At 32.7% G+C, this 19,825-nt stretch overlaps 4 protein-coding genes across 4 annotated transcripts; 2 read left to right on the forward strand and 2 right to left on the reverse strand.

Annotated features, from left to right (window-relative positions):
* Positions 1-87: 87 nt before the first annotated feature.
* On the reverse strand, positions 88-1,212 carry LOC117914524 (putative F-box protein At4g38870). Its single transcript, XM_034829878.1, has one exon. It carries the CDS (start codon positions 1,210-1,212, stop codon positions 88-90), a length of 1,125 nt encoding a protein of 374 aa, XP_034685769.1.
* Positions 1,213-2,144: 932 nt separating this feature from the next.
* LOC117914535 (putative F-box protein At1g47790) lies at positions 2,145-3,038 on the forward strand. The gene has a single exon (XM_034829887.1). It carries the CDS (start codon positions 2,145-2,147, stop codon positions 3,036-3,038), a length of 894 nt encoding a protein of 297 aa, XP_034685778.1.
* A 3,896-nt stretch (positions 3,039-6,934) lies between these two features.
* Positions 6,935-10,459, forward strand: LOC117906991 (glycine cleavage system H protein 2, mitochondrial-like). The gene is made up of 3 exons (XM_034820332.1): positions 6,935-7,042; positions 8,738-8,997; positions 10,045-10,459. The coding sequence occupies exons 1-3, from the start codon at positions 6,967-6,969 to the stop codon at positions 10,171-10,173; spliced, it is 465 nt and encodes a 154-aa protein (XP_034676223.1). The 5' UTR covers positions 6,935-6,966; the 3' UTR covers positions 10,174-10,459.
* A 1,381-nt stretch (positions 10,460-11,840) lies between these two features.
* On the reverse strand, positions 11,841-17,425 carry LOC117916985 (serine carboxypeptidase-like 35). The gene is made up of 8 exons (XM_034833226.1): positions 17,137-17,425; positions 14,937-15,044; positions 14,511-14,699; positions 14,339-14,427; positions 13,940-14,218; positions 13,509-13,645; positions 12,700-12,792; positions 11,841-12,248 (listed from the first exon to the last, which is right to left on the reverse strand). Exons 1-8 carry the CDS (start codon positions 17,405-17,407, stop codon positions 11,990-11,992), a joined length of 1,425 nt encoding a protein of 474 aa, XP_034689117.1. The 5' UTR covers positions 17,408-17,425; the 3' UTR covers positions 11,841-11,989.
* Between the last annotated feature and the right edge of the window lie 2,400 nt (positions 17,426-19,825).

Below are 19,825 nucleotides of genomic sequence, written 5' to 3' on the forward strand. Positions count from 1 at the left end.
TATAACATCATATAGCATCGATAACAACAACAATATTAAATAAAATAACAATAATATTTGTGTTTTTGCAAAATTTAAAACCCTATTTTAGGAATTGTTTGGGTTAATTATTTCCCTCAACGATACAAGACTCTCCACATAATTACAAACACTGGGAGGACATCCCACCCCATACATCTCTGGTTTCACCAAAGATTTGAACCTCATCCTCCTCCTTTCTATATCATAATACACCACATATATCTTCTCACTTGACTCCGACTGTGGAACAAACACCAGTTCAGCCCCATGCGTTGTTTCAAATATCAGATGACAAAACGAAGGCATGCCCCGCTTCACATCCCTCCAAATCGATGGAAAGACAATTTTTTTCTCCATACTCCAAGTCCCATTTCGATCGTCTTCCAGTACCCACACCCTCATACTGTCGCCGCCATCGACGAGACCATGGTAATTCACCATGGCCACCCGCCCATCTAACTTTACTATGGCGGAATAGATGGTACGACAGGGGGATGGAACCAGTCGAAACCTCTCCTCCGCCACATCGAACGCCACTACGTTCTTCTCCCGCAGATTATTCCAGTACATAGTTCCGCCGACGCAGACACTGTGCCGGTGACCGGGGACGGAGATGTTGGACTCAGGGATAATAATCCGCCATGTGTTGGATCCCAGAGTGAAAATCTCGAATCTGGGCGACCAATCGAGGGACGACCAATAAACTTTCCAGGTCCTCAAGATTTTGTAGGTGTTGTTACGAGGTTCGAATCCGAGGGAGCAATGCGAACTGGTTTGTATCCATTTCGGGAAATCCATTGCCGTCTTCGGAAGGATCACGCTCTCTTTAGTGCTCAGGTTGCCGACTTGGGGTTGGGGGTCGTCCTGGCAGATGAGTCCGTTTATACACTCGGAGAACCCTGAAAGAGAGAAGTCGTTGCGGAAAGCGTTGCAGCGGCCTTCTTCCTCCCAGTGGTCTATGTAGAACAGGAGTCTCCACGGCCAGTGGGCGACGCTGGGAAAGCAGAGAAGGAGAAGGTTGCCGCCGGCGCGAGTAACGGAAAGGGTTCGGTGCAGTTCGATAAAGGATGAATCGGAGATTATACTACGCCAAAGCTTACAAACGCACCGGAACCGAAGTAACGATTTCACCGGAAGTCTGGCGAGTATTTCAACTACCACGTCGTCGGGAATTTCAACGACGGCCGTCATCTTCTCACTGCAGTTATGGCGATGGATAAGAAAATTTATACTCGAGTCCATGAGTCCATGGTACATATATTAATTTTAGTTTCTATTTATTTATATATATATAAAACTGTTTTTTTGGAAAATACATGTTAGAAGAAAATATTTTTTTTAATACAATTCGTGGGATTTTCAAACTAGCTAAAACAGGAGAAGGTAAAAATATTTAAAATTATTTTTTCATCAAAATAAAGACAAAGTATCCCATGTATTTCCTATTAAAATTTTTGAAACTTTTTAGTTAAAAATTTTATAGGTAACAAAATAGTCAAATATTTTTTATTTAAAAAATAAAAAATAAAAAATAGATTCAAAATTAATAAATTATTTTTATATATTTTTTTAAATTAATTTTTTTATTTTTTTCATGATATAAAATTATATAATTTTAAAATATATAAATTTTTAACTAATTTTAATTATTTTTAATTTTTTTAATATTTTTTATAATAAGATCAAATATAAAAAATTCATTCCTTTTCACCATTATTTTATTTTTATTACCGACCAAACATAACCTGTATCTTTTCATGATAAAATCAAATAATAAACATGATGATTCCGCCCGTTCTAGAGGTAGATAATAAAGCAAGTGTTTTTAAAAGGAAATGAAGTAAATTCTATTCTCATTGCCATTGCAGTGGCCGTAACAGCGGCGAGAGGATGGCAAGCGCCGTTTTCATTCCGGCCGACGTGGTGTTTAAAATACTCGTCAGACTTCCGGTGCAATCGTTGCTCCGATCCAGGTGCGTCTGCAAGCTTTGGCGTCGTATAATCTCCGATTCATCCTTCATCGAATTGCACCGCACCCATTCCTTGACTCGCTCCGATGGCAACTTCCTCCTCTTCTCCTTCCCCGATGGCTCGACTAACAGCCGGTGAAGCTTCTATTCTCCATGGACCACGGGGAAGGAGAAGACTGCAACGCTTTTCCCTTCGACTTATCTTTCTACGACCTTTCAGAAAGCATAAACGGATTAATCTGCTTGAACGGCCCCAAACCCCGATTCTGCAACCTAAGCACCAGACAGTATGTGACGCTGCCGCCCTCAAGATTAAGCCTCCCAGAATCATGCTTCTCATTGGGCTTCGACTCTTGCAGCAACACCTACAAAATCTTGAAGGCTTCGATAGCCTATCAGCCAGGGAGTTGCGTATGCGAGATTCTCACTCTCGGCTCCAAAACATGGAGGGAAGTCACCGTTGATTCTTATTATTTCCCTGTCCTTAAGTACCTGCGGAGTATATGCGTCCGTGGAAGTCTGTATTGGGATCATGCGCTCTTAGACGAAATAGTGGCGTTTGGTCTGGTGGAGGAGAGGTTTCGACTGGTTCCACCACCGGCCGGTGTACCCCAGTACAGTTCTTTGGCACAGTTGGATGGGCGTCTGGCGATGGTGAATTACAGGGGTCTGATCAGTGGGGACACTATACCGATGTGGGTACTGGATGATGATCAAAATGGGGTTTGGAGTATGAAGCAAAGAATTGTGTTTTCCTCTATTTTGAATGATGCTAGACTTGGACTGCAGGGCATTCCTCCAAAGTACTTTCATACTGTGGAAACAACCCATGCTGGTGCCTTGGAATGCGGAAGGATATATGCTGCATTACAATTTAGAACTGAAGAGTTTCAGGGTCCAATCATTCTGGAAACCAAAGGAGCGTGGTCTGCCGTTATGGACTCCAATTGTCATCAATTATGTGGAGAGTCTTGTACCATTGAGAGAAATTATGAACTCTTACAGATCCTAAAATTGGCTCTTAAATTTTTGCAAAAATATCATTAACTCAAATGAGCTTATTGTCATTATTATTATTATTATTATTATGTTTTCTTTAATACTGTGGATGCGTGAAGTTAGATCCTTCATCCTTGTTGGTTATATATCATTTGGTCACATTGTTTTGTGTTTTGTAAAGGGATAAATATTAATTGAATTATAATTGATTAAAATAAATGAAATAATCATTAAAATTATGAAATTAATTATTTTCGTGTTTTTATTTGAAAAACAACTCAACTTTTTTTGTACAGACGTTTTTTACTATTATAAGTATTTGCATATAGTTTTAAAAAAAACTATTATTATTAAAAGAAAATAGTGATGACATTTTTAATTTTTGGATAACCGTTTGTTCTAATCATTCATTAATATATCATTTACTTGAGCTCAAACATAGATGGTGTTGTGAATGAGGAAGCAGTTTACATACAAAAAAAACCCCCAAAACCCATGCCTATAATATTTTTCAGGATATTCCTAATAACTTTCTTTATATACGTTATTATAATATTATAATAACTATCAACTTAGAAAAAATTTCATTCAATATTCTTTACAAAAAAAATAATTTATACCAATTAAAAATTTAAAACATTTTCCAAAAAGGAATCTATACTAATTGCTAACAATTATTTGATCCAATATTGTTAGTCCTTGATATCATTGTAAGATATCTTTATAGTAAATTCATAAATAATAATACATTTAATTTCAAAAAAATTCCCAAATCCATCAATGCACCAAGCACACTTAGATATGGTACTTTTGGATCAAACAACTCTTTGTTATCTTTTTAAATTGAAATGGATCATGGTTACTTATATATGCAAATAGTCATAGAGAACTTAATAAATGTGATTTGTCTATATAAACAAATATTCATCGAGATGATTGTATCACGTGCATTTAGATTGTTTAATTCATACAAAGATCTTTATAGTTTAATGAATATAAGTTATGAGATTTCAAATTATGTGCTTAAGGTATCTTACATCTTTCAGGGATTTATTTGCTTCAAGGACTTGGTTGTTTCATCTATTTTGAATCCTTCAAAATTTTAATTTCTTTGGATCCACATACATTATGCAACTCAATGGTATTCAACAATTTTACGTTTTTATATATTAGATTTCAAGTCCATTTATATTCAACAAGCTCAATGTCTTCCAGCATATGGGCTACAAGTCCAAAACACTCTTCATTTCATTAATGAGTTTAACTTATCTATATTGCATCTGTCCACTTTGACCAATTATTTATATATTAACATTTTTGCATAATTCATTATTTGAAATCATTATCATTCCTCATGATATCAAAGATCATATAAACATAAGATACATGTATTGTTAATGACAACATTATTTTGATATTATCTTCCCCGTGTCATGTACATAACTACTAGAGATTTCTTCAAGTGTTTGTCTTTTTGGGACAATTCATTTAATTTGTACTTCTTTAGGGGCTATTTGTTCAATATATGCCCTTTTAATGACTATTTGGTGCCTACTTAGGACAAATCAATCATTTTTAATAACTTATTTTTGGATGCAACTTCTTTATGGATGTCATATTTTCCAATGTCTTTTCTTATGTTTCCCTTTCTTGGGGAATTGAATCATTTGAGCTGACAGGTCTACCATGTTTTAGACGTGTCTTAAACTTATTAGTTAATTGTTCTTTAAAGGCATCAATTCAAAATGAAGTATTCACAACCTTTGTCACTTTTTTTGCAATGCATCTAATAATTGATTTGCAAGTCCTTGCAAAAGAATAATATTTGAATTTTTAATTTACATTGATTAGTATGAGGATCAAAATGAGACAAAATCAATGCATTTCAAATAATTTTGTATCGTTATTCTAAAACTAGTTTTCCTCTCTTTAACAGTGGGGTAATTATCTCATAGTAATTTATACCACATATTATCTTCAGGTATATAAGTAGAATAGTTACCTAGTAAAAACTTCTGATTTTATGACGTATGTTCATATGACTTTGCAATGAGTTGATGTATGATTGTTTATTTGGGAAGACGAAGTTAGTCTTACAAGATTCTTCTAAATTTAACATAATACAAAAAGTTATTTACATTGAATTAGATGCTATTAGTTACATAATGTAAGTTTTTTTAGAGCATTTAATCAAGTTTTTATCAACCGATATGATATTAACATTGTTTGCTATCAATATTATACAACGAATGAGATAATAGTTTTATCAAAATGACAACTCATAAAACATGTCATAAAAACCTTATTCTTATAGGATTGAAGAAAACTTATTTTAGAGGGATATGGTTAAAATCAATGAAAAAACATTAGTCACTAATAAGGACTAGGCTTAGTAAGTTGTACATAAGTAATGAAAACATATATAACACAAAAAAAAAAAAATGTAAGAGAGAATTTAAAAATATATCTCTTAAACCCATCACATTTTTAATTTTGTACATGTAGAGTAATTTATACATTAAATAATTAAAAACTATTTTATAATTGAACTATCAATAATTTCTAGTTAAATATATTATAATTTAAATGTGCAAAAATTTATTTATAAATCAAAATTTCAAGAAAACTTATCATATGATTTGAAACATCTTGCGATTAGTCCCATACCTTGAAGCTATTAATTGAAAAAACCATGAATATATTAAAAAATAATTTATACAAATATATATATGTTTAAAACAATATTTGAACCTAATGCATTCTCAAATAAAAAAATCATTGCATTAATAAGAGACCATTTGTGGTTAACCTATATTATTTTTATGTGACTCCAGATTTTCTACGCATAAAAAACCATGTCTCAGAGAAAATTGATAGACAAAATCAAATATGTTACTATAGGACCAAGTTGTAATCCAAAATTTCAAAAAATATATTTAAAAAATTAAATTACAAATCAAATATATCTTTTATACACATTTATACAAATTTCTATACGTTGCATCATACATTGAAATAAGAGTATTTAAAGAAAATAAAACAACACTACTAAAAGAACTCTTGTAGACTAATTCTTTTTTTTTCTTTTCCTAAACCATGGTGATAATATGTTATAAAATAAATATAAAGATTAAAAGAGAAGAAATTAAAAATGAAGAATAACTTAATTATTCAATTTTTTTTCTATTAACTTGTAAACCCTTATTTTATAAGTTAAGTGGTTAATACGGTAATAATACATATATGATAATAGGATTGTTCTTCACAAATTATCAAATATTTATATTATTATTATTATTATTATATAATTTGATAAAATAAATATTTTTTGGACTAACATTTAGTCAAACCCGAAAAGCATAAAAGCTTTTATTGAGTTTAAAAAAATCGGAACAAGGCCTTACTCATATACTTCAAATAAATAATCATCATCATGGGTGAAAAATAAATTTTTTCATAATTATTAAAAAATATGAGTATATAAATATTTAAGTCATGCTATAACTCTTTCTTTAATATTCTTATTAATTAAGGTTGTATATAATTTGTAACACAATCCAAATTAAGAAACATTGAATCAGAATTAACAAACATTCTATCGAGTCCAACCGCAATTCAAGGTGCTCAACTCAGTATCATTCGGATTGAATTGAATTTGGGCTGGTTAAAATTTAAATCCAAAGGGGTGGGTGAGCAGGGCAGGGGAATGTTTGTTCCATCTGGTACACATTTTAGAAGCAAAAGATAGTTGCATAGAAAGTTGATGCAACTAAGAGTCACTACATCACCGCCGTAACTCTAAAGCCATCTCTCACCAACTTCATGGGTTTGTTGACACATTGACCCACCACCTCACTAAATTTTTATTTTTATTCCCATGAGACACCCACCAAAAATAATAAAAACATCTTCCAATATATATATATATATATATAAATAAAACTCAGAGAGTGTGTATTGAAGAGAAGCAGAGGCTATGGCTTCAAGGTTGTGGGCTTCAAGGGCTGCTTCATATCTCAGACTCTCTGTCTTCCACAGAGGGTTCTCTTCTGGTAAATCAAATGCCCAACTTCTTGTTTCATTTGAATCAGTTCATGGTATCTTGATCTGCTGTTTCATATCTGGGCACTGATCAGAGTAAAGTGATTGCCCTTGTAGATCTCATTTCTGTGTTTGTTGGAATGCTTGATCTGATTAACCTTGATCGAAATGATCTGGTTTTTTCAAATGGGTGGTGTTTATTTTTCTCATTGGGTTGGTGTAGATTTCAGTCATTGGTTTCATTGACACTATGAGGATTCTTTTTTTCGTGGGTTTGAGATTGTGGTATTTAATATTTTGAATTTGTATATCATTGCATTATCGGTGGTTTTAAGCAGGATCAGTAAGATGTTAACATGCTCTTGGCTCTTGATTTAAATCATCTTGGGTGTGTTTGGTATATGGGAATAGGAATGGAAATGGGATGGGAATGGGGGTGAATCATAATAATACCATGTAGAATGGAGAAGTCAAGATGCTAGGAAGGATGGGATTTGATTTTCATAACAACGAATTTTTTATTCGTTTTAAAAAACAATCCAATCACATCAATGATTAATGGGAATGGGAATGGGAATGGAATGGGAATGAAGACGAATCATAACAATATCATGTAGAATGGAGGAATCAAGATCCTTGGAAGAGCAGGATTTGATTTCCATAACAATGAATTTTTTATTCTTATTCCCGATTTAAAAACAATCCAAATACATTAATGATTAATGGGAATGAAATTGATTTCCTATCCCCATTCTCTATTCCAGTGTTCCAAACACAGCCCGGGTTATTCTTGTTTAGGTTTCAGAATTAAAATGCAGAGCTGATGCTTACCTGCGTGTATGTGTTTTCTTTTTTGGGTTAACAAAGTTTTGTCATCACTCCTCAATGGTGAGTGTCATCAATCACCATCATCATCTTTGGATATTGGCAGTATTACCACATACTTCACACTCGTTCATTGGGGGTCTTTGGTTCTAAAATAAAATGCAACCTATTCAGTACCATACCTTCCTGTCCACATTTTATGTACCTTTTGTCAATTTTTTTTAGACCACGGATCTTGGTCACATTTTTCTGTACATTTGCTGCTATGTAGAATTGGTAAAGTTTTATTCCATAATGAGGAGATGGTGTTTAATCAAAATGGCCTCTGTCCAAATCCTTCGTTAATTTTGCTTATTGGCTTGATAATGATCAGCTTTGTCAATCTCATAGTTAATTGGCACTATGGTTTATCAAAAAAAAAAAAAAAAGCTAATTGGCACTATTATTTGTTAGTGAAGAGATCGATCCTATTTGATCTAGCTTCTATTTTGGGGGATTTTGAGATTGGTTCTTTAGGTTATGTCTAGTTCCCGGAAAATATGAGGGAAAATGTGAGGGAAAGAATATAGAGAGGAAAAATAGAAGGAAAGAAAGATTTAAAATTAATAAATTATTTTTATATGCTATTTCAAACTCATTTCACTTAATTTTCCTCTTCGATGTAAAGATTAAATAATTTAAACATGTATGAATTTTCAATTAATTTTAATTATATTTAATTTTCTTTGGTATTTTCTATGGTGAAACCAAACATGAGAAAATCATTTATTCAACTTTTTTTTTTCCTTAATACTTTCTGGGAACCAAACATAACCCTAGTGAATTTGGTTACAAATATAGCTTCCTGTTACTTGTGGTCATACCTTCCCTTATATCTGCAGTTGTGAAGGATCTGAAGTATGCTGACTCTCATGAGTGGGTGAAAATTGATGGGAATTCTGCTATTGTTGGCATAACCGACCATGCTCAAGATCATTTAGGTGATGTTGTGTATGTTGAGTTACCAGAAGCAGGGGCTGCTGTAAACCAGGGCAGCGGTTTTGGTGCAGTTGAAAGCGTGAAGGCCACAAGTGATATAAACTCTCCCGTTTCTGGAAAAGTGGTTGAAGTTAATGAAGAGCTCAACAGCTCACCTGGTTTGGTTAATGTGAGTCCTCAAATGCTCGATTAGTGTTTGTGATATTATTGATGTTTTGGCATCAATTTCTTTTGTTCTTTTCTTTTGTTTTTTTTAGTGTGCACATGTGGGGTTGTTGGATTCATGACATTTGTGCATCATTGAATTGGTTCTTGGTGTTATTTTTGTTAGGATGAGAACCAATTTGCACAAGTAAATTAAAGATTTTAGCAAACTTCCCACTAATGGTTAATTTTTCCCATTCAAAGGAGTGTTTTGAAACTTAGATAAATGTTGAACTGTTCAGACTGTTAGCCTGCCACCACTACAAGTTTTCAAACTCCTCCCTCCTGTCTTCCTTTTCTCTTTTCTGCTCTGTTTGAATCCAAAAGACGGCCTTTCCTTTTCTTTTATTTTGTGCTTGTGTTTTTTCTAAATTCAATTTCCCAAACTATGATGATTGGACAATTGAGCCTATATCCAATTAAAAAAAAATCACACCTCTTGGGTATTTCATCATTTCGTTTTTGCTTGCATTGATTTTGTGCATTCCACTTCTAGGTTCCTAAGGATCACCCTTTTCTAGTTCCTTATTTGTTGTTCTAAAACCCCTTTCAAAATGGTTGGTCGATAATGAAAGGATAATGAGATTGGCCCAACTGATAAGCTCTTTCAGTGCTTCATCTTGAGTTGTTCATTCAATTTATTGGTGCTCACTGAGCACTCCTGGAGGTGATTGAACCTTTAGACTTGAACTAGTTTCTTTTGTGGGTCGTGAAAACATTGTTTAGAAATAACCAAAAGTAGAAAATCGAGTTAGACTCAAAACTAAATAATTTAACAGAAATTCCTCATAATACTGAGAGCACTGAGCTCGAATTCTGTATCAGCAATTATCCAAGATATGCTTATCTCATTAAACAGGTTTCAACCTCCTTGTGCTAAATGCATCTTACTTCCACTCTCTTTAGTTTTTATATTTGGTTTCTTGATATAAACGCAAAAAGCAAAGTGTTCTCCTCCTAATTCTTTTCCTCATTATCCATATTTGATACCCCTTTCTTGATTCAGGTTAATGCGAGCCCATACGAAAATGGGTGGATTATAAAGGTGGAGATGAGTGACACCGGTGAATTAAATTCTTTGATGGACTCAGAACAGTACACCAAGTTTTGTGAAGAAGAAGATGCCAAGCATTGAGTGAGGTACTCTAGGCACCTTATGGAAACTGGAAAGAGCTTTTTCATGGACAAGTGATCATTTCTAAAAGGAAGCCAGAGGGTGGGCTTTTTTTCTTCTTGGCATTTTTGTCCATTGTGCTTTCAACTGTGCACTCCTTTTATGTCTTTCCTTACAAGCTATAAATTCCGGTGATTTTGAACAGAACATTTCTGTCTGGATTAAGAATAATTGTTCATGTTGGCATTTAATCTCCCATTGGCATGCGAACAAATTTCACATTTGAGAATTTTTTCTTTTTGCTGAAGCCCTTCACCTCTCAGAGAAGCATTCAATTTCCTATTATTTATGTGGGTGACTTTAAGTTCTGTTGGGCATTAAACCTGTTTGGTCTGTGGATAGTCCTACTCTCACTAAGAATAATTTTTAATTGTTGGTACGAATGGCTGTAAACCCAACAACAATCTTGTTTCATTAGGCTTCTAAATGTCTTATTCTACTGGCTTTTCATTTCTTGATGAAGCCCTTTACCTCTCTGGTAAGTATTCAATTTTATATCACCTATTTGGGACTTTATGTTTTCTTGGGCATTAAAGCTACTTGGTCTCCCGATGGTTGACTCTCACTAAGAATAGATGTAGTCTTTATATTTTATAATATGCTTATATGATTGGCTGTAAACCCAAAACCAACTAGTTGTATTTGGTTTCTAAATGATGACTTCTAATGCTCATACACCCTCATCTGGTCAGTTTGTTATCTTACTCTCATACTCCCTCATTATGTCCCTTGTGAATCAAGCATCACAAGCAAACATCTTCAGGCTATCAAATGCATTCTATGGTACTTTGTAAGGCTTCTTTAGTACTGTAATTATTCTTTGTCCTGTCTCTATATCCTGTATGTGTTTTTTAGATGCCACTTTGTTGGGTACCCTTATGATCCCCAACAATTTATACACAAACCTAACATTAAATATCTTATCCTGGAAGTCAAGGAACCAGCCTACAGTCTCTGGTGCAGTTTGTTTGGGAATTATATTCTTCATGTTAATTTTGCCCTCTCCAATTGCTTAACTTGCCGATATCTGCAAATAAATATTTGTCAGCCTTTTCCCTTTAGCATTGCCCTATATCCTAATGGTTTTCCGAGTAGAAATACCATAATCAATCCACATCTCTGATATCTAGGACCATTCTGAGGCTCAAATCTTTCCGTATAGGGTCAGGTGACCTCCAACCATTGTATTGACATTCTCTCCTCTACTTTTTCTAGTTTTAAGAGTACAAATAAGTAACACTAATCAGGTCTGGCCATAGAATAGAAACCAAGCCACATTCTATTCATAGGCATGCAGAATAGTGAAACTTCACCCTTATATGAAGCCATGTCTTCTATCATACAAATGTGTAAATTACTGGGACATGCCTGGAGCGACCAGCAATTTGTTAGATATGCGACTGTTAATGCAGTGATACTGTCTGTTGACTCTGTTCTGTGTGTTTATGCATGTGTATGAGGCTCCGGTCTTATGTGTTTTCTTCCATTTGGAAATTGTTTTTGGAATACTTACTTATGTATTTAACCTCAATTTTGGAATCCAGTGAACTAGTAGGAAAAGGAGTACAAATGATGGCAAGAACAGGCTATTTTATTTTTTATTTTTTATTTTTTTCTTTTAGAATTTCTAGGGATAAAGCCTTACAATGCTCATAATTCTGCATTATGTAAATAATTGAACGTTCTTGGGATAGGGACATGAATCATAATATGATAATAATGTGATATAATTGTAAGTTGATAGAAAAAGTAGTAGCAGTCTGAATCTGAGCAGCAACTAGGCTCTGGAAGACGGCAAGGTGGCATCCGAGAGGAAATGAGAGAAGAGAGCAAGGGACTGAGAAGGTGCAAGGATGGGGACCTGGTGACCTGCACCTCTTACGGTTGCTAGTGTAAGGCCACCCTCATAAGTCACCACCCAACCGGCCACTTGTTTCCTGTCGAACCATGCCCTCCACTTTTGCTGAATCCTTAACTCCATCTTGTTTATGCTGTACCTTGTTGATGTCACTGGCACCCTCCCATCTGTGTCCCCACTGTTTCATCATCACCATCAGTATTTTTATCAGTGTTAATGATACAAAATAGTTTATCTATGTGTCCTGAATGGAAGAAGCTTTTGTTTAGTAATGAAAGTCTTAAGACAAATTTTGATTGGGTTATGCTATTAATTTGGAGGTCTTTTTTTCTCCCTTGGTGTCCGAGTATAAAAACTGCAGTGAATGATGTAAATAGCATTACTTGATCATGTAACAATATAATATGAAAAAAAATACCACACTAATTGAACTCTAAACTGGCTTTGATGTTTCTTTTGGGGAATGGGGTGGGGGTAGTTTGCCTCCGGATTTCCTGTAGTTGAGATAAATGACTTTTTTTCATTTACAATCAAAGCAAATATGACAAAAAGGAGCTTTGATATCTCATTTTTACCAACAGCTAAGATAAGAAAAAAGGGGGGGGAAATTTGGTGTCCATAGAGAGTACCTGTAGACCCAAATGCGCAGACCAGCCTTTAAGAGCTTCTGAATTGTGGGCAGCATGGTGTCTGGCGAGTCATTCCACTTCCTAATAACATTACTGCATACACCCCCACAAAAGACAACTCACAACTCTACTCTGCCAATAGTCCTTCCAAACAAAATGCATACTTTCACTACTGTCTTTTCGCATTTAAGGGTACTACAAACAAGGGATAAACAACAAATCTACAGTATCAAAAGATTTGTCATCATGTTAGATTATCATTAGCCCCTAAGCTTACACGGTATATTAAGCTGTGTAACAACTAATGGTGTTTAAGCTCTGTGAAGACCCACTTTAATTACCATTAAATTCATTCCCTTGTGTGGTTTCTACCAATAATTGGCTGTGACTTGAAGAGTATAGAAAGTTATTATTTACTGAAAGAAGTAGCAGTTGCAAGCATTAGGTGGTGGGTTTTTAAGTGCCAAAAGAAATGAAAAAGAGAGGTCGAGGATCCCACTGCTATGGTGCATTAATTTACTGAAGGGACAGCAGAGTGAAAGCTCTCCGTCAAAGGTTCCACAGTTGAGTAAATGTTTGACAGCTCTCCTTCGAAGGTTCCACAACTGTCTAGTAAATGCTTCAATGTCCTCCAAATTAAAAGATACCGCCATCATGTCTTTTTTCCTTTTCTACATAATGCATACATTTATTGCATGCTTCTGAATAAAAATGTATGTAAATATAGGGGTAGAACTTAGAATAAGTTCTTGTTCAATGTGGCTGAATGTTGTTCATAATTGAATATTTGTGTTTCATTTGTTACTTACCTGCATGTGGTGTATGGATAGGGGAGTTTGGTGACATTGGCATGAAGGGCCTTCTGAACATCCTCCCTGTTGAAATATTTCTCAGCATAATCTTTTGTACATGGATCGTATCCCGATGGTAGCTGATGCCAGAGGTCCTGAAATCAAGAAATCAACAATACATACACTTAAATAACATATTCAGTCGGACTTCAATTCTTGTATTAATGCTGCATGCACCATCTTACCCGTCTTGTTTTCTTTCATTCAAAACAGAAAGCTAAGCTTCTTATAGGTCATAGCATCTTGCTCTTTTCCCATTAATTTCATTAGTTATCCTCTTGAAAATGAAGAATAATCTTTTGTTTGTGAAACCCTTTAGGCAGAAGGCTCTAAAATCCTGAAAATTTTTTCATAACACAGGACAGGGGATTGGAGACAAATCAACTTACATGTTGTGCGAAGAGTCTTGGTGCAGTGACAAGTTTTCGGTAGGTTTCTTTGGAAGAACTGAGGCACACAGGTGTGTAAATGCTATATATGTCGATATCGGAATAAGCCTCCAAGAAGCCCTCGACATAGTTAATGCAGAGGTTTGTAAGGTTGTCACTTTTGAAGTCGCAATTCTTCATTATGCCATGGTAGATTTGGTCTGATATGATTGCATGACTCCATGCGAACTCAATGAGGCCCATATCGTCTGTTTCATCATTGATTACTGCATTCCCAATCTGATTATCAATCACAACCTTAAGTAAATAGCAGTACTTAATAAAAATATGACAGTCTCATGATCATGATCTTGATAAGGGAGCGAGTATCAGTTTAGTTGGTAGATGAGGCATATATACCATGAAACCCTTGAGATTAATGTAAGAGTCTTTGCTGCTTCTTTTGTTCCTTTCGTAAATGAGCTCAGCAAGCTGAGGAACATAGTGACCTTAAAAGAAAGAGAGAAAGAGGTCAGTTTGGCTACAAAGAATTAAGAAGAGAAAAATAGGAAGAAAAAAGAGTTATAGATACCAGCATAGCTCTCTCCAGTGATGTAGAAATCATGGGTTTTGAGGCTGGGGAACCTCTTGAACCATTGGACTAAGAATGCATGAGAATCTTCAGCTGTGATTCGATCACCAAGCTTAAGCAAATCCGACGATTTGTTCGTGTATGAAAACCCTACTCCCACAGGTGCCTCCAGGAACAGAATGTTTGCAACTGGATGATATTGTAGTTAGAAAATGAAGGTGATCAGTACAATTACACACATAAATTGTTTTAGGTCATTGACTTCTTTTTCATTTGATCTAAAAGCTAATTCAAATTATTGATTAGAGCAATAGAATGGACCGCCTTGAATTGGTAGGCTACCTAACCTACCCCTAACTCTACACCAAACCCTCTTTCTCCAGGGCTCATGGCTAACCCAGAAGGAAGATTTATTGAAATGATTACCTTTGTTCCAGGAAAAATCATTAAGAATAAGCTTAGTTCCGTTGCTCCTAACAAGAAACGGACCGAGTTCTTGTGCAGCTCCATAAGCTATGGATGAGCATCCAGGTCCTGCAATAAGAAGAACATTCTCTGATAGGTAGAAATAAGGTAATGGATAGTGAGTTTTGATTGAGTTGTTGCAGCAAGCTTAGATATATCATGAGTTTTGCTTGAATTTGTTTTCCTTTTAAGTGAGAGATTTTTATTATCTTTCAGAGTTTCCAAGACGCTTCTGTTCCAAACCAGCCAAATTTTCTCGGATTCTGAAAGAAAAAGATGATTTGCAAATTTGTATTTCCTCTCAGTTGAAATCCAACAGGAGGGCATATTTTAAAGCCATTGAAGAAGAGAAAAGAGACCCACATGACAAAAAAGAAAAAGGAAGACAACAACATCATCAACCCCATTTTTACCTCAAAAATGGAGAAAACCCCACTTGCCAATGAAATTTCTTATCTTATCCCTGCAAACAAATAACCCCCATTTCTCCTTTTTAAGCACGAGTAGAAAGGACCCACATTCCATAATCAACAATCCAGTGTGCAAAACAAAAATTTTCTCACATTTTCCCAGGAAAATAATGGTAAGGCTTGGTGGGTTCCACCCAGTTTTGGGTGCATGCCTAGGGCCTGAACACAGACTACACAGTGAGGTGGACCTTCTCAGAAGGACAAAAGAGAAGGAAGTCCAACGCAAACACATGAAAAAGGGGTTGACAGAAAAGAAAAGGGCAAAAAAAAAAAAAAGGCAAGATGAAGTGCAACGGATCAAGTGGCTGACACCCCTCTGCAACGATCCATATCTTAGGCTTCTGATCCAACGGCTATTATTCCATATCTCCAATCCAGTCAAACCCAAAAATTAAATACGTTTCAAATCCAGATATATCCATTACACAGGTATTTTTTATATGTGAATACTTTTTTTAATAAAATATTCACAAAAAATAATAATTATAAAGATAATTTAAGATTTTAAAAAATCAGATTCGATATTACTTCTTTATTTTCAAGTCTTTGATATATATATATATATATCCGTAAAATTCAAAAAATCATGTTTAGGGTATGCCAGAAAAAATTGTGGATTTGGATAAGAGAGAGAGAAATTATGAATGAAAAGTTATGAAAGGTGAGAATCACAGAGTTATAGAAGCCGTTAGAGATACAACAGAGGGAATATTCTCTCGTATACGGTCAACGCTGAGAGGACTCGAACCCCTGAATTAATAAATATTTTGCACCAAATATATATATATATTAAAAGTTATCATATAAAAAATTACTTAAAAAACAAATTAATTATAATTATTTTATAATTAAATAAAAAAAATCCATTTAATTTATTAATAAAAATATAAAATTATATATTTATCATCATTAAATATATCATAATTTAATATTAAATATATTTTAAAATTAAACATATTATAAAATTAAACATATTATAATCAAATATCATAATATTAATTTAATAATTAATATACATTTATAAAATTTATATTTTTTAATTAATGTATATAGTATTATTATCAAATATAATAAATTATATTATATTATATATATCACAAAAAAATTTATAATATTTATTATATTTATAATTTCATTTTTAAGAGGTTTTCTTTATATTTTTATAAATTTTAATTAAATTTAATTTTACTGATAATTTATATCAAATATGGGTCGTCATACCTAATTAATATATATATATATATATATGTAATAATTGATATTTTTATCCTCACTCTCTATAAACACATAAATTTGTAAAAAATTGATCATAAATAGAAACTTGATTTGATAGTTCAACTAAAGAAAACAAATCAGAAAAAAAAAAACCAATAAAATCAGTTAATTATGTTTTCTTCTTTCTTCGTATGCAAAATTATATGACATAAATAAATAGCAAAATTCCTTCTTCCTTTTTTTTTTTCAGCATCCAACTTCAATTCACTTTTTCGTTCTGTGTTTTTCTACCTTTCCCTCTAGTTTCCTTTCATCCAAACAGAATCTTTAAAATCTGGCATTTTTCTTCAAAATTATAACAGAGGCGTGTGTATCAGTGATGAAAAAGACCAACAGAAAAGTTGTGAAAATGAAGCAGTAAATCTGAGAAAATGGATAAATCGAGAGAGGAAGAAGAGAGAAGCGAGAAGAGAGACCTCCATTGAGCCAAAGCACAAGAGGCTTTTCAAGAACACCGCCTTGGGCTTCAAAGAACCAGTAGAAGAGTGCTTTCTCGTCTTGTGGCCGGAGTTTCACGTACCCTGCGTAGTGCCGGAACTCCACCGCCGGCTGTCCCGGCAAATCCTTAACTCTGTCTTTCTCTTGCTGTAATTCCTCCGCTCCGGCCACCGAGGCCGCCGCCGTCATCGCCTGTAGAACCAGACAGAAGATCAGCCAGTTGCAGAGAGAAGACGCCATTGAAACCATTTTCCGTACTCGCAGCCCTTCTCTCAGTCTACTTTATAGACGAACAGCAGAGACAATGAAGCATTAATAAAGTTTCATTTTATTTTTTTTAAATTCATAAAAGTAACTGTAAAAACTGAATTTTATTGCTCCACTACTTCACTTACAAAATTTTTCTATCCCAACTTATGTTTATGGCATTGAAGAATGAACGGAGACACAACTCACAAGAATTATAATTAATATTTTATAAATTTAAATTAGAATGAAAAATTATGATTTTTTTTAAGTCTTGTTTGGGTATCTTTTAGCACTAGAAGAAATTATTTTCTATTTCAAAAATATTTTTGTATTCTGATTGAAAGTTGCATTTAAACACTCCTAAATTGCACTTGAACTTTAAAACAATGCTTGTAGTTTTTTAAAAGCTCTTCCAAGTACAAAATTAATATTAATTTTTTTGGTCTTTTTCTTTTATTTGTTGAAAAAAAAAGTGAAGTGAATGTAAAATTTGAAACGACTTTGTGTAAATGGATATTGGATAAACCCATAATATTTTTTTTTATTAATTAAAGTCCCCTTTAGTAGTGATTTTATAAAATATTTTTAATTTTTCTAATGCTTTGAGTTTTTTATCATTTAAAATACATTTGACAATGATTTTAATAATATTTTTAACATTTTTTATGTAAAAAAATAAAAATTTTCAAATGTAAAAAAACCTAAAAACACTTTTTAAAATCACCTTCGTAAATACTCTAAAAGTGATTTCAATTTTAAATTTCTTTTAAAGCATTTTGTTCATGATTATGACGTTAGTGGCTCACAAATAAAGAATCTACTTATTATTTGATGAATTTGAATCCATGATTGATACTTGTGAGACAGAGTCTTAATCAATTCCAATTATCATTTAATGAATTTAAATTCACGATTGATGGTTGTGAGGCAAAGTGTTAGCCAATTCTACTTATCAAATTTGAATCCCTCATTGATGGTGAATTAATTCAATACATTTTTTTCAAAAATAAAAATCTCACAACCCAAAAATATACTCCTAGAAAGTATATTTTTACTAAAAATACTTCAAATTAAAATAATGTTTAAAATATGTTTGACTTTAATTTTAAGAAATATTTTTAATCTTTCTAATATTAAAAGATAAAAAATTTCAAGTATTAAAAAGAGTAAAAATACTTCTTAAAATCATTTTCACACAGACACTCTAAAGTCATTTCAATTTTATTTTTTTTGTAATATTTTGTTCATGATTACGCATCAGTGACCCACGATATAAAGAATGTACTTATCATTTAATGAATTTGAATTCATAATTGATGGTTGTGATGCAAAGTCTTAGTCAATTTGTCATTTTTGAGAGAATCGTGTGAATTAATTCAATACATCTTTTTCAAGAATAGAAATCTCACAACCAAAATATACTCTTAGAAAATACATTTTTACTAAAAACACTTCAAATTAAAATAATTTTTAAAATATGCATGACAATAATTTTAAGAAATATTTATAAATTTTCTAATAATAAAAGATAAAAAATTTCAAGTATTAAAAAAATACTAAAAACATTTCTTAAAATCACTTTCAAACGCACTAAACACTTTAGAGTCATTTCAATTTTAAATATTTTCTTTTAAAGTATTTTGTTCATGATTATAACATTAGTGACCCACAATATAAAGAATCTACTTATCATTTAATAAATTTGAATCCATAATCTATGATTGTGAGGCAAAGTCTTAGGTGATGTTTGTTTTTTTACTTAATTTTAAATAGAACCTTAATAATATTAAATATTAGGTTATTTGTTTTTATAGTATTTTATTTTTATTAAGTATTAAAAAGTAAAGAAAAATCAATATGTTATTTTTTCTATTTAGAAAAAGTTACATATATTTTTTTTTTTTTAGTAAAAATTTTGTAATAAGTTATGAAAAAGTAGAAAAATAAACAACCTAAATTCTAAAAACAAATTACTTTTAGCAAAAAGCCAAAAAAACAAACACCACTTTAGTCAATTTGCCATTTTTGAGAGAATCGTGTGAATTAATTCAGTACATCTTTTTAAGAAAAAAAAAAGACTAAAAATATTTTTTTAAATCACTTTCAAATGCACAAAACACTTTAGAGTAATTTCAATTTTAAATTTTTTCTTTTAAAGTATTTTGTTCATGATTATGACATAAGTGACCCACAATATAAAGAATCTACTTATCATTTAATGAATTTGAATTTATGATTGATGGTTGTGAGGCAAAGTCTTAGCCAATTTGTCATTTTTGAGAGAACCGTGTGAATTAATCCAGTACATCTTTTTCAAAAATTATAAAAATTTTATAATAAGTTATGAAAAAGTAGAAAAACAAACAACTTAAATTCTGAAAATAAATTGCTTTTAGTAAAAAGCCAAAAAAACAATAC

The sequence above is a fragment of the Vitis riparia genome, chromosome 1 (genome assembly GCF_004353265.1).
Source record: "Vitis riparia cultivar Riparia Gloire de Montpellier isolate 1030 chromosome 1, EGFV_Vit.rip_1.0, whole genome shotgun sequence".
In the NCBI taxonomy this organism is placed as follows: domain Eukaryota; kingdom Viridiplantae; phylum Streptophyta; class Magnoliopsida; order Vitales; family Vitaceae; genus Vitis; species Vitis riparia.

Bases quoted from the DNA above. Each gene is read 5' to 3' on its own strand.
- LOC117914524 (XM_034829878.1), bottom strand. From the start codon at position 1,212: ATGACGGCCGTCGTTGAAATTCCCGACGACGTGGTAGTTGAAATACTC.
- LOC117914535 (XM_034829887.1), top strand. From the start codon at position 2,145: ATGGACCACGGGGAAGGAGAAGACTGCAACGCTTTTCCCTTCGACTTA.
- LOC117906991 (XM_034820332.1), top strand. From the start codon at position 6,967: ATGGCTTCAAGGTTGTGGGCTTCAAGGGCTGCTTCATATCTCAGACTC. The intron at 7,043-8,737 runs GTAAATCAAATG...TTATATCTGCAG, and splicing joins CCACAGAGGGTTCTCTTCTG to TTGTGAAGGATCTGAAGTAT. The intron at 8,998-10,044 runs GTTAATGTGAGT...TTCTTGATTCAG, and splicing joins TCAACAGCTCACCTGGTTTG to GTTAATGCGAGCCCATACGA.
- LOC117916985 (XM_034833226.1), bottom strand. From the start codon at position 17,407: ATGGTTTCAATGGCGTCTTCTCTCTGCAACTGGCTGATCTTCTGTCTG. The intron at 14,428-14,510 runs GTATCTATAACT...CTTTCTTTTAAG, and splicing joins CACTGGAGAGAGCTATGCTG to GTCACTATGTTCCTCAGCTT. The intron at 12,249-12,699 runs GTACTCTCTATG...ATGATGAAACAG, and splicing joins CTGCGCATTTGGGTCTACAG to TGGGGACACAGATGGGAGGG.